The sequence below is a fragment of the Heloderma suspectum genome, chromosome 3, assembly GCF_057233095.1.
Source record: "Heloderma suspectum isolate Gila_16-S chromosome 3, 16-S_ref, whole genome shotgun sequence".
Lineage (NCBI taxonomy): Eukaryota > Metazoa > Chordata > Lepidosauria > Squamata > Helodermatidae > Heloderma > Heloderma suspectum.
In genome coordinates, this window is record NC_139460.1 from 93965542 (window position 1) to 93990892 (window position 25351).

General features: G+C 42.8%; 2 protein-coding genes across 4 annotated transcripts in view; one reads left to right on the plus strand and one right to left on the minus strand.

The window, feature by feature from the left end:
• DIPK2B (divergent protein kinase domain 2B) overlaps positions 1-4718 on the plus strand; it is a 49774-nt gene extending 45056 nt beyond the window's left edge. For both annotated transcript variants that reach the window (XM_084843890.1, XM_084843891.1), the window contains 2 exons: positions 406-697; positions 2241-4718. In XM_084843890.1, the coding sequence (XP_084700016.1) occupies positions 406-697; positions 2241-2581 (633 nt within the window). In that variant the 3' untranslated portion in view covers positions 2582-4718. The remainder of the gene's footprint in view (positions 1-405; positions 698-2240) is intronic.
• A 9610-nt stretch (positions 4719-14328) lies between these two features.
• Positions 14329-25351, minus strand: part of KDM6A (lysine demethylase 6A) — a 170591-nt gene continuing 159568 nt past the window's right edge. For both annotated transcript variants that reach the window (XM_084843887.1, XM_084843886.1), the window contains 2 exons: positions 24437-24607; positions 14329-16045 (listed from right to left, as the gene is read on the minus strand). In XM_084843887.1, the coding sequence (XP_084700013.1) occupies positions 16016-16045; positions 24437-24607 (201 nt within the window). In that variant the 3' untranslated portion in view covers positions 14329-16015. The remainder of the gene's footprint in view (positions 16046-24436; positions 24608-25351) is intronic.

Here is a 25351-nt window from a genome sequence, read left to right on the forward strand (position 1 = left end):
GTGTTTGCCAATTCTGAGCATGAGCTGTGGGTACAGAAACCTGGCATGGGGAGGGTTTTCATTATTATTTTGGCCATCTGGAGAGAAGCAGCCTTATAGCTTTGAAGCTGGCTGACTGCCAGAGTTTGCAGGAGTGATGCTGTTGGGATTGAGGTAGCTGCGAATGCACTTGTGCCACGCTTGCACTGAAACCTAGGAATACCTAGTCAACAAACAAAAGGTAAAAAAACACACACTTCGTAATCCTTCAGTACTCTTCCCAGAAATTACTGCAAAACAATCTAGCAATTAATTGTACAAGGTTGAGGAAGCTTTTCTAAAAAGTGGCTACAGTCTGTATTCACACCACTGCATAAACAGTTCCACGTTATCGCTGACCAATTTTGCATGTCCCCTCCTTGGCAGATTTTCCCTGGAGCAGAAGGGTGGCCATTTCCAAAATACTTGGGGTCCTGTGGCCGGCTGATTGTCATCACCAGCACCAGACCTTTGAACGAATTTTATGGCTTATCTGCCGATGTGGCAGCAGACCTCGCTCTCCAGCTCCTCGCTATTATTGACTCCATGAGGAATAATGACCTGAACTATTTCTTCTACTTTACCCATGTCGATGCTGGCACATTTGGTGTTTTCAGCGATGGACATCTGTTTATTCGGGATGCCAGCACACTGGGAGTCATTGACAAGCAGGAAGAAGGTACTCAGCTTCATCTTTGAATACACATCTGTCACAAGAGGAGACAGGCAGGGAGAACATTAGGTTTTATTCACCTGTTCTTTAGCTTCGAGCATTTGGTGGTAGATCAGTTAGTTAAAAGTACGAGAGGTAGCCATTAGTGGCAATCTGTACACAAATGCCGAGCTGTCAGATCCTGAGCGGCTGTGAGGTTAAAACACACAATTGAACTTAGGGGGGGATATCTCTATATAAAAAGATACGTAGATATTGGACTTGTGGGGAGATCTCTCTGTCTAGGCAGAAAATGTTACAGTACTGAAATGAGTATGTTTAGGTTGTAAGCATACTCACGTGAGGCAAAGTCAGAGATTTGTTGTTGTTAACAACAACAACAACAACTGGATTTATCTTTTAGAACAGGGGTGGGCAACTTGTGGCCCTCCAGATGTTTTGGCCTACAACTCCCTTCATCCGTAACCATTGACTATGAGGCTGATGGGGGTTGTAGGCCAAAACATCTGGAGATGGTTCTCTAAGGAAACCTGCCCCCCCCCCCAGCAATTGGAAGTGCAGCGGGCTCAATTTTCACAAAGGAGTGACTGGTGGCACACATTTTCTCCATACTCTTTATAGCAGGGGTGGGGAATGTGTGGCCTTCCAGATGTTGTTGGACTGCAGCTCCCATCAGCCCTAGCCCATGTAGCCAATGGTGAGGATGATGGGAACTGCAGTCCAACAACATCTGGAGGGTTACACTTTCCCCATCCCCATTTTATAGGTTTCAGCTTCTCCTTGATACATAAACCAGATCCTGCAACGTTTTAGATTTAATTCAAAAATGTTAACTTCAATGCCAACACTGAGAAATGTATACTGTACTAATATGGCATTATCCCATTTCAGAGTCCCATGTTTGATTGCTCAATAAGTTCCTGCATATGGAAAAGTAGTATGGGAGAGAAAGGGCTGGGGCAGAACCCTTCTCCCAGACCTACTGGTTTTCTGTATACAAGGGGGTGGTGGTGTTTTACATAGGGGAAGATTTTTTTCTTGGAAGACAGGAGGAAGTGGAGGACTTGCCAGGGATCTGGCAGCATAAAGCTATTCTTCTAACCCATGTCTTCTCCCACTGGAGGGGTGAGAAAAGTGTTGAACTGTTTGTACCCCAATACACTTCAGAATATTCTCAATCTAGATTTAAAATAGTACAGAAGTGTATAAAGTTAACATTTGCCTACTTTATGGCCCATTTGGCACCAGGTGAAGACCTTTGCCGAGCATGTTAAGAACTATTTCAGGGCTTTTGGATCTTGTCATTGTTTTATTTTTGTTGCTGGTTTTATTATGTGGTACATTGCTTTTTTACCCCTTGGTGCTGGATTTATCCTGCTTTTATTATATGCTGTTTTATTATAATGGCTGTATTGTTATTTTGTATTTTATGTTTTTAATTTACCTGAATGCTTCCCAGAGAACTTTCGGTTATTAGGGCAGTCTAAAAGTGTAATAAATAAATGAATTGATACATTTGTAACCAAATGTTTTCATTACTTTTTGTTAGGGAGCCAGCTGATGGACAGACAGCAGAAACATAAGGACGTATTTAGCTGCTTGGTTGCCGATGGCCAGTCTGCATTTCCCTCCTGTAATTCCATTAGGCATACCCAGAGCCTCAGCATGGTGTGTGAAGAACTTCTGCCTAAGCTCTTAAAGGAAACATTTCTGCCTCCTGTGCAGGAGAAGATTGACAGCGCTCTGAACATCTGTGCAGACAGCTCTCTCACTGACCAAGAGGTCATCAAGGCAGCTCAGGTGCTGGTAGAGATTCTGAAACCTCTGCAGGCTTGTGATTCTCATTTTGCCTACCGCTACCCTGACTGCAAATACAGTGCCAAGCACTAAAATAATGGTTTCCTGGGATACCAGGGCTATCATGTACATACCTCGTCTGCCTTTGAAATTAAAAGAAAGAATAATCCAGCAAAGTAAAAGAAAGAATCACCCAGTGGGATTCTAACACTAATTTGCTACCACTGGACATTTGCAGTGCTAATGTTCTATGGTGAAACACTGTGGTTTGTTAGTTTACTCTTCAAGAGTTCACAAAGTTAGGACTGCAGCACCTGTGTGACTAAGTACCTCTGAACTGCCGCCGCCTCCTCTTCCTCTTCCTCCTCCTCCTCCTCACTTCTTGTATTTACCTCACCTTAGTTAATCCTTTCAACAAGTAGTACGTGAACCTCACAAGCTGGTTGTTGAAAAGTGTGCTATCCAAAGGAAGACTTATAAATCCTCTCCCAAGGTGTGCTGAGCCATAGTTATAATATAGATTACTTCCTCTGTAAGAAACTGCTTTCTATAGCTGCATAGAAAGCAACTCTCAAATTAACTCCAAATAACTTTGTTGACTACTTGTAGGAGATGGGATCATTTGTCCCCCTTAGGACTAGAGAGACATAGGTCATTTCTACATGAGGCTTTTATCCTACACCTTTACTGGGGCTTCTGCTTCCAGATTCTTTGCAGGATTAAGCTCGACTCCTTTACACATGCTTTTTCTTTCTTTGCTATTCTATATGTTACATTAAACAGCCACTAGATGGTGCTGCAGTATAGCAGAATTGCACAAATAAAAGGAACATTTCATAATGTCATTCAGGATATACCAGACTTCCTTTGATCTAAAGAAAACCCCATGATAATGGTTGCAAAGCACAGGAGAGGCCCTGGAGGATGACGACATTGTGTAAAGGACCTGCAAACTACTGTGAGCAAGCACTCATGAGTACACAATAACAGTCTTGTGTAGAAAGGCTCATACTGCCCTGTTGCAGGCTACTTTCCCCTCACCTTCAGTTCTAGCAGAAACTTGAAACAGACATGGACAGCCCTAATGATCTTAAGCTGTGTCTCCCCCTCATTCCATCCTTTTTGGGGGCTGACCTCTGGGGATCAATAGATGCTGCCAGTGGCTCACTTGGCCTTCACCATCCAGCTCCCTCCACTTCATCATCTTTCATCAGGTGCATCTTCTTTCATCAGGTGCATGAAATTTCACCTTCCTATCCAAAGAAATGTCATTTGTTCCCATGGGCAACTGATCCAGGCTCCTGTGGAGACAGAGACAAATTGACTGAAAGGGCTTGCCCAGCCACAGGAGGAGTGGGAAGGAAACATGGCAGACACCTGCTCTTCTGGAAAGGGGAGGAAAGAACAGCACAGCAATTGTAACAGTTTAATACTCATGTAATGATGTCCTTGTGGGGGCAGATGGGATCATGAAGAAAAGTGGTTCTCGCCCAGTGGGCTTATGGTCCACAACAATGTTCCCCAACCTGATGCCCTCCAGATGTGTTGGTCTACAACTCCCAGAATCCCCAGCCAGCCCTGCTGGGAGTTGTAGTTTAACACATCTGGAGGGCACCAGGTTGGGGAAGGTTGGTCTACAATTCAATAGACAAAATGGGAGTGGGTTGTGAGTGGGTGGGTAAAGGACAGGATTAGTGGGGATTGGAGAGGGCAAGAGTCGGATGGCAATGGAAGAGGATGAGAGCTTTAAGAAGGGCTTTACTCAAGATGTTGACCCTGACAAGAAGAAAAATAGCTTGATGTACCAAGGAGAGGACCAAATCCATGAAGCAGCACAGAAGGCATAGGGTGTGAGAATATGCCTTTGTTTTTCTACATGAGGCATTTACTGTGTGCTCATAATTCCTTACTCATTACTCTTTATGGGTTCTTTAAACAATGTTGTAACCCTCCAGTTTCACTTCTGTTTTTAAGAGCACTTTTCCAGGTTTCTTTAGAGTGGAAAAAATGGAGCATTATTTATGAAAGCGAAAGAAAATGAATTTTCCTACTTGTGTAATTGCAATATTCTGCTATAGCATAGTGCCACCTAGGGATTATGTACTGGAAAAGCAGGAAAGGAAAAGCTCTTCATGTAGAGATCACGATCTCAAGTTCGTGACAAAACTGGAAGTTGATACAGTGGATTTACAGCCTCGTGTAGAAAAACTCAAAGATAAAGAGAGCTGGGAAACAAATGCATTCTCTGTCTTTTTATTGTAATGGTAACGTAAGTTAGTGCTTTTATAGGTTCCAGATTCAACCCTTGGCTTCTCCAGGAAGGTATGGAAGGATGCCTGTCTGAGGCCCTGGAGGGCTATTGTCAGTGCAGACAGCGCTGAGCTAGATGGAGTAAGGGTCTGAGTCAGTACAAGGCAGCTTCCTATGTTATGTAGCGCTTTCAGGGTGTTACAATGCCCCTATAAGGCAGGCCAGTATTTTTTCCATACTGCAGATGGATGGCTGAGGTTGAGGGATTGCAGCTTGGCTAAGGTGCCTGACAATAATGCCAAGTATGTTTTGTCTGACCACACTTGAGACAGAAGAGAATTGCAAGCTTTAAACAGGACCTGTAGGGTGCAATCCTGTGCGTGTATAGACAGAAAAAAAAGCCGCTAGCTGGGGCATGCTGGGAGTTGTAGGCTTTTTTTCTGTCTAAGCATGCACAGGATTGTACCTTTATTTAATATTAACAGGCATCTTCTTGTTACAAATAAAGCCGGCAAAGAAAAGTAGGCAAAAGTGAAACCAAAACCAGCACTCCAACTCCGTACATGCATTAACCTTTTGTTAGCGGCTTTCCAACCATTTATTTCTCCTTCCATACATACAGTGGGTTTAACTAATAACTGCTGCTTATTCCGATGATAGGTTCACAATGAGATGAAATTTCAACTGGGGGACGTTCTGGCTTGCAGCTCACCCTTTTTGCCCCTGTCAGTGTCCTAGATTTTAGCCACAACCACCACATTCCTCTTTTTATATAGGGAACAGGGGGTTGTCTTATTCAGATCATTCTTATGACAATGAAAGATAGTACTATTACAGATTTATTATTTTCAAGTTCATAATAGGCGTGGATATACTCAGACATTTACATTTCCCCCCCAGAAAATTATGATGATAATATACTTAATTTGATCTAAAATGAATGGCCCAATCACTTTGATACCATTTATAATCACTAGTCTCTTCCCCCCACCCTTTCTCTCTCTCTCTCTCTCTCTCTCTCTCTCTCTCCAATATATTTTAAATGGCTGTACCTGGGTTTGGGATCATTAGCGTATACAACACTCCTTCCTCTTACAACATTTCTTCCAGTACTACATAGCACTACAGCTCCACAAAGGAATTCAGTGCAGTAACAAAAACAGCTTGCTACCTGTCTTTTCACTCCTCTTTGATGTTACAGAGTTAAACGTAAGAGATGGCTGGCTGGAAAAGAACAAGTTGTAAATCTTATTTCATTCTACTTGTCTTTACCTTGGAATGGAATCATTACCTTGCCTTAGAGCCAGTTTAAGGCATAGGACAAGATGGCATCCCACCCAGCCACCCACCCCATTCCATGCACAGAAGCTGATCAGACTTGTAGTTGAATATTATTTTGAGAGTCTTGGAGCTTCTCTACACGAAGCAACCCCCCCCCCCCCCGTGGCTTTCTGCTTCTGGTTTCATTGTGGGATTACGATGAGGGCCTTGACATGGCAGATGTGTGGTTTGAATTGAGGGACAGAGGGAGCGCCTCCTTCCCTCCCTGGCATGTGTGCAAAGGAGTGGCGGGGGTGGGGGGGAGACTTGTTTTCGTCACTCAACTTATGCTGGACTTTTTCCTCACAGTTCCCAGGAAATCTACGATCCCCATTCCCTCCACCCCACTCCATGCCACAAATGTAGGTGAGCTGCAAGCTCCATGCTAGCCACTGCATAACTTTCTCAGATCTTGGGGGAGGGGGGAACAGCCAACCAGGCAGGCAGGCAATGGCATTTGATATGAGAAAGCAAAGCGGCTTGCTTGCTTGCTCTCACTAGTTCTGGATGGACTGACTCAGTGTGGATTGGGCTTGTTCCGGGGGGGGGGGGAGCCACCAAACCTACTATGCACTCCCCATGCCTGTGATCGAGAAATGTGCTCAAGCATTTACATGGGGGACACATGGTTTGAATTGAGGAAAATCCTTCTGCAGCAAGTTCATAGCGCATTATAGTGCTATGCAGGCATTACACACTGCTGATATGGCACCACTAACTTTTATTACAGTGTATGTCTGATCTTTTTGAAAGGGAGATAGAGGGGGGAAAGTGGAGAAGATGCCCTGGAGGTTGACGACATCATATACTGGACCTGAAACTTCTGTGCGTGACCATTCACAAGTGTGCAATAAATCGCTCGTGTAGAGAAGCCCTTGATGGGGCAGCATCCTCCTAAGGATAGCAGGCTAGCTTAGCAGGAGCAGGGCAAGACTGGTGGCCTGCACAGCTCTGTCCTCCAACCATGGGCACCCACAGGAATTTTTCCAGGTTGGGAAGGGGCAATGCTGCACAGCAGTTTGTGGTTGTAATGCTTAGGATAGGATTGTAGGCTTGAAAATATGACCTCCCCACAAAGAGGTCCATTGCCTTAAAAAAATAGGCTTTCAGCTGCTTACAGTTTGATTTGACTTGCACTGCAGCCCTTTCGAACCCCACAGTGCAAAGTCTGTGGGCGATCTTCCTAAAAATGGAGGCAGTGGGCAGAGGAGTGCTGGCCATCAGCTGCCATGCAGCATTCCTTTCCCAGACAAGGGCCAACATCTTCTCCACCTTGTCCTCATACCAAGAAGTTCCCCACCTGCCCAGCGTGCTGGCTGCAGAAGAACAAAATGGCGTCAAATACTCTGGAAGGTTCCCCTTCCCTTTTCCTGTTTTGATGGACTTGCACTCTGTCAAGCATAAGGGGGGGGGCAGACTACCAGTCACAGGTTGACACTGACCAGGACATTGACAGAACAGAGAAAGAAGCAAAAACATTACCTAGGAGCAAGAATGTCTCTGGCAGCTGTCAGTCCCTCTGTCTCAATTGTGCTAGAGCAGCATGAAGAAATTAAAAATACCTTTAAATACGTGATTTAAAGCACTGCCGAGGTGCTTCAGGATGCCCCCTATCCAGTTGGTCCCTCCTCAAGTTGGCAGCATCTGGTTTTTATAGAGAAGTGCACTCCACCCCATTTTTCACTCAGGATCACATTCCGAAGAACAACCCACCCTGATTACACCAGCCTGGCTTCCCATGAAATGCTAATCCATCACGGGTTGTTCAAACAACCCACAATGGCTCAGCATGTCGTCTGAATGCAGTAAATGTCTTTCCACCCACAGCTGAAACTTTCAGTTCTTTCCATGACTCCCTTCGCCCCTGTAATGGCCCTTTGGGCCAAAACCCATTACAGACTTGAAGGGCATGGTTAATGGGGGAGGGGGAGTGTTGACCTGCTCAGCTTGCAGTCCACTGCTAGGCTCTGCTCTACAGGCAATGCAGAATAGATTCAGGTACCTTCACAAGAGATTTATTTATTTCTACAGTACATGAGAAAACACAGACTTTTGTGGAGCTGTGTGGTGTGCATGTGCGTGTATATATATGCGCCACACAGCACCATACATACGTAGTGCACAACAACTTGGAAAAGCTTTCCTCATAATGTGAGTTAGCCATCTCTCGCTTTCCCTTATGTGCTCTTTCAACCCTTTCCCAGCCTTTGTGGGTGAAAGCACCACCACCACCTCCCCACTTCCCAGATGGGCAACATTCCTGTGTTCATCCTCCTCCTCACCTCACCTCACCTCTGGGCTGGAAAACAACTCATTGGTTCATTTCAAATGAAATTAAAGTGAACTCAGCCAGAGGCCTATGCCAGCTGGAACAGGATGGGAAGTCAATGATTTGCATAGTCCCAGTCAGCAGGGGAGCCTGTCATACTGCTGCCCGTGTGCTTTACGAGGCTGAAGCTTCCACAGGCTACCAAAGTGGGGGGCCTAAAAGGATGCAGGGCTGCCTGGCTGGGCCTGCCAGAAAGCCAGCTTCACTGGCCCTTTGAGGTCTACATTCTACCAGTTCATTGCAGCCACTCTCAACTGAACTCAATGGAATCCCACCCCCAGTTTTAACTTATTGACTTCCCCTGGCTGGGCCTCCCCCGCCCGTGTTGTGGGGAACTGGAGAGCAGAGATAAATCAGGCAGGCGTGCGCAGCACAAAGTTCTGTTGCCACTCTCAGAATGGAGCTACTTCGGTGTGGAGGAACCCGCTTGTGCTGCTGCTTGCTATTACCTCTTTCCTGCAACACCAGTTAAACTCGAGGGCATCCCACCCCTCCCATGCTTACTTGATTGTCCTTCTGTCCTGTCCCGAGCCTTGCCCATGTGGCTGCAAAATGAAAGACAGACAGGGCAGCACAGCACAGCTGCCGCTGTTGCTGCTCTCAGAATGGGTGTCATGACTGGAATCGGAGGTGGGGAGCACTCCCCTCTGCCCCTCTGAGCAGATGTCTATGCCTCCAACACCTTGCCATCGCTTGCCAGCATCTACCGCCCAAGGTGGCCACCTCTCTCTGCCTAATGACAGAGCGTCTTCCCTTCTGATGCTTTGATTATGCAGTTTTCTCCATCATAGTTCTGCCATGAAGAAATAGACTGTGGAGCCATGTTCTATCAGACAATTAGACGACAAGAAACCTGCTCTATGGGGTCCCCCAGTCACACCTATAGTACAGACAAATAAGAAAATGATGAACTATCATGTGTGTGTGTGTGCGTGTCTGCTTGGCCATGTATGAATTCTGACTCTAACTTTCATTTCAGCTGGCAAACTGCAGTGACTACAGATGGAAATAAGTGATCAGTTAAAATCAGGAATGAGAATGAGCACGTTTATATGTAAGATACACTTTCAATTTTAAAAGTCAGATATGGCTACCATTAAACGAATATCCTTTTACTGCAGACAATCAAAACTGCCTTTAACTTCTCAAGAAATGAGAGGACTTTCAAGTAACTTGAAGTCACTTTTAGCTAAAACCTGAATGGTATCATACAGGTAATATAAACATGACTGCTGTAGCCTGTTTGGGAGCCTGTGGTTTATCTCTATGGTGCCATAGCTGCTTTCTCTTACATATGCTTGTTGTATTTTGAGTCTAGATTATTTCATAGTAATACTGAATTTATCCTATGTTTATTGAATTGTGATATTTTACTTATTGGAATTTATTGGAATTATTACTAATCACAGAGTTGTGCTAATTTTTACATGTTGTTTACCTCCAAATTATCCTGCAGGAATATTGTATAAGCATGTCAAGCATAAGACCCTTAAATGTAGCTTGCAGCTATATTATGCTTCTGCCATTTTGAGGGTTTATCACTTGCTGATGGTAGAACCTGGTGCTTGGTCTGTCACATGCTCTGTCAGAGACACTAAGAGGGATGCCCGAGTTGCCATAAAGTAATGCAAACGTCAGACACTGATACATTTTTGAGGGAACTTTTTGTACTTTTGCATCTTCTGAAAGAGTAAATGGCTGCAAAATCAGCCAACCAGCCACCACTGGAATAATTCTGGTTGAACACAATCCAATTAGATAGGGAAATATTTTTTACTGCAAATCCACATTGTCTCACTTGAAAATAGCTCTTCCTCCTGTTCAAAAGACAGGGTGGAATCCCTACCAACTCCTGCTGTTGTCCTGGCATAAGGTTCCCTTGAAGAGGCCTACAATAGGAAGGCTGAGGCAGCAGTTCTGCCTAGTAAAACCAGGATTTGGCCAGGAGAAAATGTTGCCTCAATCCTCAGCTTACGCCTTCTTTAAGAAAACCTTTGCCATATGCCAGGGTAACAGCAAGAAATGCCAAGAGCGCTATATAAGCATCTACCTGTTGGACCTGAAACCACTGACCTGGTTCACATGTAAGGGCAGTTTACGGATAGATTATCCCATAAATTGGTGGGGCCACAACAGAGTGAGCAAGTGTGCTGTCTCTCGTATGCTTGCCACTTCCACTTTGTATCAGCTTTCATAAACAATCCAGGAATACCCCAGTCCTGGGTTGTTTGATGCAACATGTGAACCCGCAACACTGGGTTGTTGAGGGTCAAACAACCAAGAGTTTTTACCCAACAAACCATGGGTTCAAAACTCTGTGCACTCACTTGCAGCAGTGTGGACCTAACTATTGATTCTTTAACCCATAGGTAGTCCTTACATGAGAACCAGGCCACTGTCTAGGAGAATGTAATGTTTATTACCTAGCTTACTCTCAGTCCTACCCATAGCTGGACCGAACCAACTGTGTAAACAATTCTGGATAGAACTAGAGATTGGGGAGAAATTGTGGATTTCTGTATTTGTGCAAGTCACTTTGAGACTGTTTTTTGTGGTGGGAAGGGACACACAATGATGATAATTATGATAATAGTAATAATAAATGCAACTTACCTATTTTGCACTGTTGAACCAATATGCAAACCGACTCAATTATCCTTCAAAATTCACATTCTCTGAATTTTGTGTAGTTCTCAGTAGTAATAAAAAATTAGTTAAAATGCTTATTTTATGGGAAAGTGCACACAAAAAATTGCGTTTTAGTGAATATACTACATATTCACTAAATAAATACTTAGTATTGTGTATTTATTAATTTCTGTCCCACCTTTCCTCTGTAAAAGAGATAGACCATGATCAAATCTCTCTTGCTGCTGTAGCGAGAAAGCGTCATGTCTGGTCAGAATCGCTCAAATCCCTTGTCTCACCTGTCCTAACTAGACTTGTCACAAAGGAGTAAACCCTACAACATAGTCCAGGACCTTCCTTCTTCTTTTAAATATATTGAGGTCTTTTACCAGAAGCTCCATGACAGCCTGAGTGGCTCTGCCTCCTAGGAAAAGAAAGTTCAGATTAGTTTTTTTAAAACAAGAGGACAAGCATAAGAACAGAGTGTCCTTGTTTTTAACGGTGGTTGCAAATAGGTAATTGAGTTTTCATTGCAGTGGGAGAATACCGGATTCCACTTGCTGGAGCATGTGCCACTAGCTTGCTTTTTCAGTGACACTTGGCTTGCAGCTCCTCCATTATTATTATTTTCTAACAGTCCCTAAGGGGGAAAAATGCTTTGTGGCTATGAAGGAGTTCAGGATGAAGACACAGAATGATCTGGAAGGCAATTAAGGAAATTTTTCTGGTTCTGATAGATCTCACAAAGGACATGCCACCAAACTTTGATCTGATGGGTATTGCAGGTACCGTTAGCGCAAGCTTTAGATTGTGCCAATTCAGCTCAAGACTCCCTCAGGATTCACATATCAATGTTCCAGTGGGCTTGATGGTCCATTTGAAGCAAGGAGCAAACCCTGAACAATCCTTTTTTGATGGATTGCTCATCAACTCCTTTTCTAAGGAGATGGTTCTGAAGGATCTTGACACAATTCTCTATGCTTCCTGGCAAACTATGGAGGTCCAAGTGAACTGGATGAAGAGCTCTGAGCTCAACAGGACTCTGTCTAAGGCAAGGTGCCCCTTTTGGTAAGCAGTTAAGATGGGATGTGTTCTAACATGCTTTTAACTAATTGTATGTCGCCTAAGACACGTTTTAATTGCTATTATTTTTATTGTTTCATGGCTTGTTTTGTATTTATGGTTTTAATCTTATTTATGAGCCGCCTTGGGTGCACTAGCTGCAGAACGGTGGGACATAATTTTGTGAAACAGGTGGTTTTCCTAGGTAACCCATTCTGATACCATGGAATGCAAGAAAGAAATGCAAATAACCTAATGATAACTCAGCTTCTCCGGTTCATCATATTGTGATGAACCAATGAGAGTTTTGACTGTGGACTAAATTCCATAAAGAACTCCTAGACTTTACATAACTTCCAGATCATAAATCTATATGATACCGAAACTCCCAGGTATGAGTTACGGTGGACGTCAAAGGCCCACCTCACAAGGTGGTGTTTAAGGGACCTGTGAGAACACATACAAGCACAGATGCCAGCCTGCTAGGATGGAGGCACTGCCTCTGAGCAAAGTTATCCAAGGCAGAAGCAGATTGGTTCATCCTGTGTTATGTGAAACCATCATGGTGTAGAGTGATCTCTCGAACCAATAATCTTCCCTGAGATAACTTAAAGGGCGGCAGGGAGTCAACCGGTGCTCAGTCTATTTGCTTCCTCAGCAACTGCAAGCGTGAATGCCAGCTCCTTTTCCAGGTTTCTGCACAAAGATGCATACGACATTGATTTTCCCACAGAAATTTGATTTTTGGCCATATGTCTTTCTGTTACTGTAAAGTCCAGGTCACAAGGTCCTCAAATAGTTAGTCTTTTTAAGCAGATAGGCCTTGGAGGCTGCCTGTGAATGGGGTGCTTCTAATCTGGAAGCTGATCTTCTACCAGGCTCTGTGGGAGGTCAACTTGAAGGCCTGGAATATAAGCAGAACTACCTAGTACAACCCACATATTCCGAGGTGGTCTAATTCACACTCCAGGTACCATACAAACCATCTACATTTATACAATATAGAAAGCTCTTGCATTTTGGAATGTCACCTGTACCTGCGTATGGCCAACTCAAGTGAAGGTGCTTGATGTTCTTTATTTTCTGTAGACCAGGGTGATACGGGGCTTCTGACTCAACACGTTCTACAGATATTTCATCCCTAGCAAGCATTATGTGCAGGCAAAAAAATCACTAAACGTCAACCTCACAGGTGCTTCTGGTTTTATGTTTAAAGGAGTGAAGCATATCAATCAGACTGTGATTCACGGTTCTTGTACACTTCTTTGTTTTGCTTCTACAGAGTACTGCGTAGATCTAATTGACAGCACTGTTCTATCCTAAAGACCTTCTTTCTGTCAAGCAGCCCATGGAGGTTGCCTGTGAATATGGTGCTAGAAACAATAGTGCAGGCCCTATTGGTTTACTGTCTTGAGTCTACTGAATTTTATTTGAAAACGCCAACTGGTTTCAGAAGGTGGGCTGTCCCATTCCGCCATCCCACAAAGGAACTCTGTTTTACAACTGCTGAAGTTAGTACTTCAGTAAGGGGGAAAGTAGAGTAAGGGGAACAGCAGACAAATTCTAGGTCTAGTGTGACCTTCTCTCACCTCACCAACAAGTCAGGACCCTACAGAGGTCCTCCTTTGCTTTTCAGAAAATCCTCCCTGGACACTTAGGTCAAATGGCTACAAGAGTGCATCACGAAAGCTCTACATGGGAAAAGGGATATTTCCCCACTGAAAGGGATAAGCTCATGTGTGGGGACTTCAACACTGAGGTACAATGCCCTCTTTCTTATGATATACAGAACAGCCACTTGGGCACTGGATCACTCCCTTGTTGGTTCTGAAAAATTAAGTACTAGAATAGTAAGAATTCTTCCCTCTCAAGATAATAGTACTGCTCTTGGACATCCGGAAGTAAGCTGCCCTACCTCCTCCACCTGCTGTGAACTTTCAATCTGATTAGTGAATAGTTCCAACAGATGTACTTGGGGGTGATTGGAGTGCAGGACAGGACAGGTGCCCATGGCCTTCAGTTCTATTTTCTAATTTTCTATGTTCTAGCTTAGTACTAGCATTATCGTATCTGAAATATTCACATATTTTAACTCCAGTTTTCAATCAAATTCTGGTCTTAGGATAACTTTTTCCCTTTCACACTCTGCTGAGGAGAAACACTTCCCTGCACAATTTAAAAACTGTTAATGGAACAAATTTTGATGCCTTGTTTCAGCAACATGAAACATAATACCACACCTACGGAAGTTACAATTAGCCGTTTACTCAATGCAGAATTTGATGAATCAGTAAACTAATCCACTAGGATGAATCAAGATCTTGGATTTTAGATTTAATATCTTTCCATGTAACAGTTGAGAAAGTATGGGAGCAACTTAATAAAATGAAATGCTATAATTAACTTTAAACTTCAAACAAATAAGACCTCCTAAAGGACTCTAATGCTTAAAAAATTTATCAATGAATTTGAATTACAAAATAAGCAGAAATATAGCATGATTTGTACTTAAGACAATGCAGTCATACGCTTGCCAAAAAAAGCCATACGCTTGCTAAAAACTGGAATGTACAAATCTTGTTTTGGTTGTGTTCTAAGATACCACTTTCATCAAAACTATTTCCTTTATCATTCCTTGCTAAATTTCAAGGTGTCTAAATTTCAACTTCAAAATCCTATTAAAATGATATACTTTTTTTGGAGCTGTTAGCTAAGTTATTTCTTATTTCTTACTACTATAATTTGGCATCAGCTATTTGTCTGTAATTGCAAGAAGTGCAATTTAACAATAAACCAGTCTGAAGGACATATCATATCTTGAGGATACATACCATATATATTTTTTAAAAAATAATCATACTTTTGTAAGCAATACTTTACAGTAGACACCTCAAATCTACCATAGATGTAAAACTTAAAAACGAGAAAAATTTAGGCTCTAATTCTTTATACATATATTTATACTCAGTTTTCTATATATATTATATATACACACGCACAAGAGTATATATAAAATATATATATAACCAGATTCAAAAAATCAACAAAAACGGGGCAATGTACATAAATTCTTTTTAAAACTCAAACAATACAAAAACTTTAAACATTAAACAATTTTAATAAAAGTTTCTGTACAATGCTAAGCAGTTTTATTTACATATAGAAAATGTAATAGGAGTAGTGTTTGAAATTACAGAACTCCTTAAAATTTCAATGGCAGGTAATCTGGAAAAAATAACAGCATTCCATTCACAAATATTTTCAAGCAATAAATATGTATTTATAAATAGTGTAAATTTACATCAAGATTAGAAACAAAATCACAAATCTGAAGTTTATTCTTTAGTCTATGTGCAACCCATTTATCTTTGTGACTTGGCTGTTAATTTTTTAAAATTTTATTTAGGAAACAAAAAGTAACCATCATGGTTTCAAAACAAGACAGAATAACATAAAAGCAGTAAAAAAAAGTATCACCTAGCCTTTCACATTAAAAAAAAGTGTAGCCCAAAGAAAGACTTAAAATTCTAACTACCTTACAAAGAAATGACCAGCTACGCTAGTACTTTTCCAAGAAAAAACTCTGAAGGGGGTGGGGGGAAATAGATGAAACCAATTCATCAGCCCAGAAACAGAGAAATACAAAAGAGGTGGTCTTCAAGTCAGTAGTCTGTATAATGTTGCCAGTTTTGTCAGATATATACAAAACGTGGAATTTATTTTTAAAATTCAGCTGAATGAGCTTTCTATATTTTAAATTCTGGAGTAGGAGCTGTGCTCTCTCCTGTCCAGTTGGTTGACACTCCGCACTTGGAAGGTTGCATAGACACAGCTTTCAGCCAGCAGCCTTATGGGATCGCTACAAAAATCAGTGGTGCAGAACTGGGTCACTTCCTGAATATCAGAAAAGTTTTTATGTAAATGTCCTTGGAAAAATGTCAAGATGAAGATGATGGCAATGGAGGTGCCTGAAAAAAGAGAAAACATATCACATTACCCTTTAAACATTGATACTTATGGTGCATATCTTCAGAAAGGAGATCCAGTGTCCAGTGTCCACAGATGTTGCTGTTGACTGGAAGTAAACTGACTCATTTGTGGTTTCTTTACATATTCTTGATGCTGCTACAGTATGCATTTTCTTAACACTCTGCATCTGATCACAGGAAATTATTTAACCCCCCCCCCCCCATTCTTATTGACAAACCTCAGCTTGCCTTCTTTACTCCTCAGGTCCCTTGAAGACACCCACTTCAAAATCTAATAATCACACATTGAGCTGGTTCACACAATCACTGCAGCCCACCATGGCTTATTTAAACCATGGTGGGTTGTGGTGTGTGCTGGTGGCCATTTTGAATATTCAAGCCGTGGAAAGCAGTTGCGATGGTTTATCGTGTCATCTCAACCTGGTGGGGGTGGGTTGTTGGTGTGGTTAACAAATCACCCACAACCCTAAAACAACCCATGGATTGTGGGTGATTTGTTAACCAGGCCGACAACCCACCCTCGCCAAGTTTAGATGACATGATATGCCACAGTGCCTGCCTGCTGCAGCTCGAATATTCAAAATAGCTGCTGGCATGTGCTGCAACCCATCGTGGCTTAAATAAGCCTCAGTGGGCTGCAGCGACTGCGCAAACCAGCCCATTGTCTTGGTTCCTAACTTGCCTTCTGTCAATAGAACAGAGCCCACATTTACAAAATGGGGCTTCCTGTCCCCCCCTGCAGCTTCTTGCACTCCTTGAAAATCTCTTCCTGGAAGTTGGTGGACCCTTTGAAACAGTGTGGGATATGGTACAGAGGACTACAGATGGAGCAGGGCTGGAAGGGTTGTTTTGCGAATGGAGGAGCAACTTAGGATCTTGGCCCTAGTGTTTATATTAACCTTCCAACCAGAATCAACATAGGGTTGTTATTTCATCTCAGTGTTATCTTCCTATCTATGTTATTTCAAGACCTTACCAAGCTGAGCCAAAGTAAGGCTAGGAAGCTGCCTGTTTCTCCCAACTTGTCTCCAATGCTTGTTTGCTTTCCATCCACAAATTTAGACTTTATAACTTAGGAACCCTGAACATAAGATTAAAAATTCAACAGATTCTCTCCACCTCCCCCGTGTAACAGCTATGCTTACTCTTTTTTCTATCAAACATATCACTGTATTATTTGAGTATTTAAATTAGTTAATTTAGGATCTGTATGTGAGAAAGTCGGCAAACTCAAGCAGAAACAGAGAGAGTAAATTCTAAAACAAAGGTTCCTTTATTTAAAACACCCTATTAGAGTCTGCTTTAAACTCACACACTTCCCAGCTCTCTTAGGACTGTTTCATGCTTAACCCCGATTTGCATGTTCTACATATAGTAGATTATAATGGCTCATCCCTCATCCCACCCCAGTGGAACCTTTTTCTGTATATGAACAGGAGCCCCACTCACACTGTCTGCCTGCTATAAAAAGGGAATCTGGACTGAATCGGTGGAGCTTGTTATGGGAACAATTGTGTAGACCTTGATTCACGTTAAATTCTAGACATTGTGAAAGTAAGGTCAAATCCTTCCACATGCTTAATGTATATGCTAGAATACACTACAGTGATGTATGAACCAGCCTTTATTGATACATAAGAGTTATTCAAGACAAGCATGGTCACATTCCATATGGACTGTGCCTTTTGCATCAGCAAGTCACAGTGGATGGTATTTCTAAGTGATAAATGGCAGAAATAGGCATTTTTCCTTACCTGAAAATGTCCTCTTCTTCCTGGTGGACATAGGATAGTCTGTTCACTAGGACTGCCCTTCCTCCTGACCAGACAGGATCCTCCTCCATTAAGTGTGCCTCTGAGAGAAGGCGCTCCCTAAAAACCCAGCCTATGCCTGTGCAGTGTTCGACTACAAGTATTCTCCAAACTAATAGAGTAACTTAACACACTAAGGGCACAACTCTATGCAAGTTTAGACAGAAAAAGGCCTACAACTCTCAGCATGCCCCAGCCAGCCATGCTCGCTAGGGAATGCTGGGAGTTGTAGGCCTTTTCTCTGTCTACACTTGCATAGAATTGTGCCTTAACTGAATGCATAACTTAAGAGCCAAGAAAAAAGAAAGAGAGGACAACATCAATGGAGGATTTCCTGCCACCATAAATAGCAGGTTCAGTTTTTGTCGGGACTGTAGCAGGGGAGAAAGAGTTAAATTCTTCCTTCCTGTCAGCTGTGATCCCAATAATTATCAGCCTCCCAGTAGCTCCTGTTTGCATTTTTAAAAAAGTGCATGTTGGATGCAAAGATGCATTTAATATCATGTCTAGTCTGGCCCCCGTGAGAAGGTATTATGACCACTGGAAAGATGAAAGTCCTCAAGTTGAGCTCTTTCAATGTAATAGATACAAGAGGTTCAAAGGGGGCTTCATCAGAGAGAATGGTGTTAAAATCCTGTATAGTGCAAGTGGGTTAATTAGGAACTGCCAGAAACTGTTCTGAAATTAATTGCTGTCCCATCTTTCAGGTAAGATGCCAAAGCACTGGAAGTCTCAGAGTACTGGTGCAGTGTCTCTTTTCCATTCCTGATTGTAAACATCCTGGAATCTCTGAAACAGAAGCAGCTAGCAAATCCTTGCTCCATTCCTGGCACCAGGTGATGAAAGCTCTTCAGGTGAAATCATAGACCCTATCAGCTGAGGCCCTTTTAGAGGGTTTGGTCAAGTAAAAAGCACATCCTTTTTCTAGTTGGCTGGCACTCGACCTCCAGGCAATTAGATGAAATGTCTCTCGATGCAAGTATTGGATGGCGCCCAGAATCAGAAGGTCCTCTTATACTGCAGTCTTCAGGCTGGCTGCAATGACATGGTGATCATGGCAGAAACCAGATCTTCCTGGGTCAGTAAGATATCACCAATATCAATTCTACCCAAATATCTTCTGTAGCACTCTGACAACAATGCCAGATGCCTCTGCCCATGACAGCATCTTGCTGGATTCCCTATGGAGCACTGAGGCTCTGGCAGGCATGTTGTCCAAGTGAACAATTACATGTTAATCCCTGAAATGAGCTGGGAGAAGTACAGTTTAATTATCCTTAATTCCAGTCAACTGATGCTTAAGATACTGCTCCTTTGACTAGGTCCCTTGAACCTACTCTTGGCAATGGGTTCTAATCCAGAGTCTCACTTCTGTTGCGATGAGAACCTGAGGTGGGATCCCTATGGGGCATCCTTTCCTGGAACCTGTGGAAGACAGTCCAAAACTAAAGTGCTAGCTTGTTGAGTCTCTGCTGGGACTGTGGCACATCCTCATAAAAGGGCAGAAAAGAACTGTAATGGCCAGGTATGGAACCTGGCAGGATGCCATCAAACCCAGTAAAATAGTTAGTGCATGCTCTTGATATACTATTTCTGAAGATACCTGCAAGTTCCCACTTTACCTCTTAGGTGACAAAAAAAATCCTATTCAAAATCATGTGGAGAACTCCTAGACGTTCCCGCTTCTGGGTTGATGAGCACATGTTCTTGTTCCTCCTTACTACAAATCCATGGTTTTCCAACCACTGCAGCCTGCATTTCACATCAGCTACTACCTAACTCTTGGACAGCAATTTAACCAAGCAGTGGTATTTCCCGTAGTAACCTATGGCTGCGAGAGCTGGACCATAAGGAAGGCTGAGCGAAGGAAGATAGATGCTTTTGAACTGTGGTGTTGGAGGAAAATTCTGAGAGTGCCTTGGACTGCAAGAAGATCAAACCAGTCCATCCTCCAGGAAATAAAGCCAGACTGCTCACTTGAGGGAAGGATATTAAAGGCAAAACTGAAGTACTCTGGCCACATCATGAGAAGACAGGATACCCCGGAGAAGATGCTGATGCTAGGGAAAATGGAAGGCAAAAGGAAGAGGGGCCGACCAAGAGCAAGATGGATGGACGATATTCTGGAGGTGATGAACTCGATCTTGGGGGATCTGGGGGTGGCAACGGCCGACAGGAAGCTCTGGCGTGGGCTGGTCCATGAAGTCACGAAGAGTCAGAAGCGACTGAATGAATACACAACAACAATCATCCAAGTATGGAAGAACTGTGATGCCCTTCACTCTGAGGTGAACCACTGGGGCCTTCATGAAGACACAGGGGCTGAAGAAAGCCTGATTGGCAGAGCTAGATACTAACAGAATTTGTGGCTTTAGGCAAACCTGAGGAACCACTGATGATTCAGCCAAATTGGAACATGAAGATTTGCCTATATGAAACTGATGAAAGCCAGCACGTCTTCCTTTTTGAATGGCTGAAAGAAGGAACTATGGTTTTCCAAATGCAATTTTCAGCTTCTTGTCCAAAATGGGGCATACCACCTCATTTTTCTTTTGGACTGTTAAGAGGATTAAATATATGCCAAATACACCCCTAGGATACAGAAATTGGTTTGATGACCCTGATGTCCAAAAACCGTTTACAAGGAGCCTCTTAAGCTCCAAAGTATAACAATGCGGCATGGTTTCCAGAAACCATGTGTAGGACCGTAAGAAGAGACCTGCTGGATCAGAAGGAAAGTCCATCTAGTACAGCATCCTATTTCCCACAGTGACCAACCAGATGTTCCTGGGAAGTTATGAAGAAATGCCCTGTATATAACTGTTATTATGTAATGTTTACTTTGTGTGGCATCTGCGAGGCTACAGTGTATCTGAATAATCCTGAGGTCTTGTTTTGTTGCTGTCAAAGGCCTGTGTAGTAGTTGCTTAGTGACATTCTGAAGGCGGAAGAGACAATTGCTTTGAATATTGTTAGATGAGGCCTGGATCAGGTAAAATAAATTCAGGTAGGTGGGGATTCTACCTAGGTGGAAAAGAATGGCTGGGAAGTGGCAGTTAAGGTATGACAGTTGACAGTTGGGAATTAGTCTGTGGAGAATGAGGACGGAGGTTTGCTGCTTGGTGTGTGGTGCTTTAGAAGGACTAGGAAAAAGTTAATAGCTAAGGCCTGAATATTAAGCTATTCTTTCTCTGTGGGATAACCATATGTGGCTGGTGAAGATCAGGAGCAGGTGGCTATGTTATGCCAGGAGGCTGCCCTAAGTTCTTGCCAGAAGATGGTTACATAAGGAGGCAGTAAAAAACTCAGATAAAATTGTCTAAGCAGCCTGCAGCACAATAGAAGGGGCTTTGATGTCAGAGAAAGACTGTATCCAGAAGCTGGACCTGGTTGTGAGTGCATTTGGCTGGGGTGGAGGTTTAGGGAATCTGGCTTGAGGTGAAAGAAGTCAATAAGAGGCTTGTAGCAGCAACAGTGTCTCTTGAGTCCTAAAGAATCGTCCCTAAGCAGTCTTTGGAAAACCACAAAATAAGTATTAGTAATCCCTTATGTACGAAATATTCCTTTAATAAATTATTTGTTTAATAGTTTATCTCGTCTCTAGTGCTGGTGCCCATCTCATGCCTAAGCTTCTTATACCAGCTACTATGAGGTTTTAAAGTATTCTAAATGAAGTGGTGGCAGCGGAAAAACGTCAGCTTATGGAACCCTGAGCTATGGTGGCAGAGAGTTTCTTAGGCCCTGAAATATAAGCATTTGCTATAAATAACAAACCCTATAGGTGGGACTGCCCAGTGAAGGAGCAGTTTCCCCATATGTGGTGGCAGTGCTGGGGAGAGGAAATGCCACCTATAGGGTTGGTTATTACTGCTTCCCAGGAAGAGGTATACTGCCTCAAGGTTGTATATAAACATCCTTAATAGATCCATCCTCCATGAATTGTCTATTCCCCATTTGAAGCCATTTAAGGTCGCGGCAATCACCCACATCCTGTGACACCAAGTCACCTGATGCCAGGTTCTGATTAACTTTATCAGTCAATTCCTGATGAAAAAGGAAGTTTGTCAACTTGATGTCATATAATAGTCTTCTTTGTTCCTTGAAAATGGTAGAAGCTGAGGTAAATTGTCTCAAACAGGACTGACTGGAAAAGGAAATTGGTTTGTTGTTGTTCCACGCAGGCATGGATCCTTTTGAACCCTTAACACTACTAGATAGCTAGCTTAGAAAGACTGGTCAGCATTTTTTTTACCCGGATGTGTGTTTCTTTACGTGCCACTGAAAGAACTATTGAACTGGATCATGGTCTAGAAGGAATCCACGGGAAGATCAGCCATCAGAGAACATCATTCGTGTCTTGGGCTAAGTGGAAGCAGTTAGTTTTTCAGCTCGCATAAGTACCACTCTGGGAAATATAAGAATAACTGAGTCTCTGAAAGCTGTGAGACTTCAATAGCTTTACATAGGAATACTGAAGATCAGTAAGTAGGCTGATACCCTCAGCTGGGAAGAACTATGTTAGAGGTCAGCGCTGCATCAAGTAACGGGATATTTAGGTATCCCAGAATCTCCCGAGGCAAAGAATATTATTTATTGATCAAATAACTTGGGCAGTTGGCCATGGTTAGTTATCCCACTCTTCCCTGAAGAAAACACTCCAGGAAGAGCACCTCTGTGTCCCCTGGGTGCAGAACCTGAGGGAATATTGAGGTGAGCCCTTGAGCTGCAGGACTGAGAAAGGCTTAGGATCTTTGATGACTAGTGCTAGCTGAAGAGATTTCATGGGTTTTGTTAGGAGTCTCACATGGCATTTGGTGGCAAACAGACTGCCCTTATCTAGTTCTACAGGTTGCACCTCATCCTCAAAGACTTCTCCTTCCTCCTTACTCAAGGAGAGGGAATCTTCAGAGTCAGCCCCTTGCTGTCTATGTGGTGTGTGCGTGCACACCAAGGGTCAGATTAATGGAAGCATCTAAGGGGAGGCACTTTTGGACAGAGGTGCCAACTCCATTTTGCCTAAGATGGACTGAGAGGATCTGTCATTTTGCTGCTGGCACCGGGCTCTGGGTCAGTAGATGGTTTCTTACATTTGAGAGCCAAGAATGAGAAGCAACAAAACTGGCACTTCTTTCTAAAGAATAGCTATGTCCTCCATGTGAGGTTACGATCTATGCTGTGGAATCTAGACTTGGCTTTATATTTCAAATGAATGTAGCGTCAGGATTTCCCCTTCCTCCTTTTGTGGGGAAGAACAACCATTTCAGGGCCTTCTGGGTCTCCCTTGCACATTTTTTCACCACAACCTCAAGAAAGGCTGGAGGGTCCAGCCAGGAAAGGGGGCAGAATTTGGATCCCTCTCAAAGACTTCGTAGAGTTACTTATCTCTCCCCCACTGAAGGGTGAGTGATTATTAAAGCTGCTGAGCTTGGGCATGAAGGCTCCAGGTTTACCAACTGGGAAGTGTCTTCTGCACTGGATTCTATTTGAGGACTTACTTCAAAATGACTCAGGAACCCTGGATGAAATGAACTGTTCTGGTTGCTGAAAGGTGTGAGCAAGCTCGAGTCCAACAAATGGGCCACTTTGAGTGGGCCCCAGCTACCCTGATTTGGGGTGGTAGTTGAGGGTGTCCCCAAATTTTGACACAGAAGCATTATGGCACAACTGCAGTCAGGCCTGTCTCCTTCTAATGTGGGGAGAGAAGGTTGGCTTCAAGACAGAACCCCTCATATCCCTTCCTAAACCTGCCCTGCAGGGAGGGATAAACCCATACAAAATAAACCACTAAAGCATCTTTTATGTCTTTAAAAACAACCATATAAAACATGTAAGTCTCTTTACTGTGAACATGAGGCAAGTTGTTGGAAACAGACACAGTCAGTCTGGGCAATGGGGAAACTGTTCTCCCCAAGACAGACTTAATTGGAGGATACCCCTGACTGTGACCAGGAGGAGAAGTAATCCTAGTGAGCAGAGTTCCCTACAAGGCATGGCTAAGAACTTCTGGAGCCTCAGCTCAATAGTCCTACATTCATCTCCTTGTTCTTTTACCTCTGCAATCTTGCAATCTTTTTCTGACCTCTCTGCCTGCCCTGCCCTGCCCCCCTCAATGCCATTTGCTGATCAGCTACAATTTCACAGTGTAAGGAAGAGATAAGCAGAGGAGCCATGGGCACTATGGCTGTCTTTGGCTTAGCTTGTCTGATGCCTCATCAGGTGGGCACTGAAGGAACCCACTTGCTTTGCAGGAAGAGAATATCTGGGCATCAGATAACCTGGCACAGCTATATCTGCTCTGCAATCTTCTGCTTAGTAGTAAATAAATGTAATAAATCCGTACTACCCTGGAAAAGTATGATTTACTTGTAAAATAATATACTTCGCAGCTTTTTATCTATTGCCTGAAGTTATAATTACATTGTATACATGACTGCCTACAGAGCATGCTTTTTCCCTTGAAAAGTAGAACATATAGTTGCACAAGTCTAGCTCAACCAATATAATCAAAGTATTCTTATGTTGTGACATATCTCTTCCTCACAAAAACAACTTTACTTACTAATGTAAACTGGTCATAGATTTGCATCAGTTCCTCCATTTTGTACTGTTCTAGCACCACAAAGTTTTCCAGGTTCCCACTTATCTTTCGTGCACAGTCTAGGCAATGTACAACATAGGTTTTCCGAGAATTACTCTCATTTGTGACATAAAGCAAATTGAAGACCTCCACCTGTTGGACACAGAAAGGAGACAAAACTAAGTTGTAGTAGCGTGCGAAATTAGAAAAGAAAAATCACAGCATCTCTAAACCCCCATACAAAGCTTAGTCCTAGATCTGGCATCACTTACATTATATAGGTAATAAACTAAGAGGTCTACATTACCACATAGGCAATGTGGAACAGAATAGCAGAAGCAGTGCTGAGATGTGTGGTGGAGGGTGGGTGGAGAAAAGAAGAGACACACATTATTTGAGTAAAACAATGTATCTCTCTTGGCCTCTGGGACAACAATCCTTCCAATACTGAGCTTCTGGTTTGCTTCCTGCCTCCAAATGGTTTATGCTACAAGTGTTAAGTTTTCAAACCCTCTATAAATATCTGACCTTGCACAATATATGGTAAAAATGAAAGTATGGACATGTTGCTTTGAAGAACCAGAAGACTAAATTCTGCTGATAGGATGTTAAAACACATAATAGTTTTTATATCTGATATGAAAGATGCGTTTGCTGGGAAGTGTAAGGATTTTTCTTTGTTCCTGAAGATCAATGAGCTTAGACTTCTTGAGCCTAAGACAGGTGATGAAATTTAATCACTCTCTCTGCTCTTATGAGGAGATGCCACCAGGTCACTCACATTAAATAGGTCTAGAATCTATCTATCCATCCATCCATCTATATCTAAATAGAACTATACTGACTACTATGTCTGAATAAGTGGGACCAGACCAAAACAATTAATAGGTGCACAGA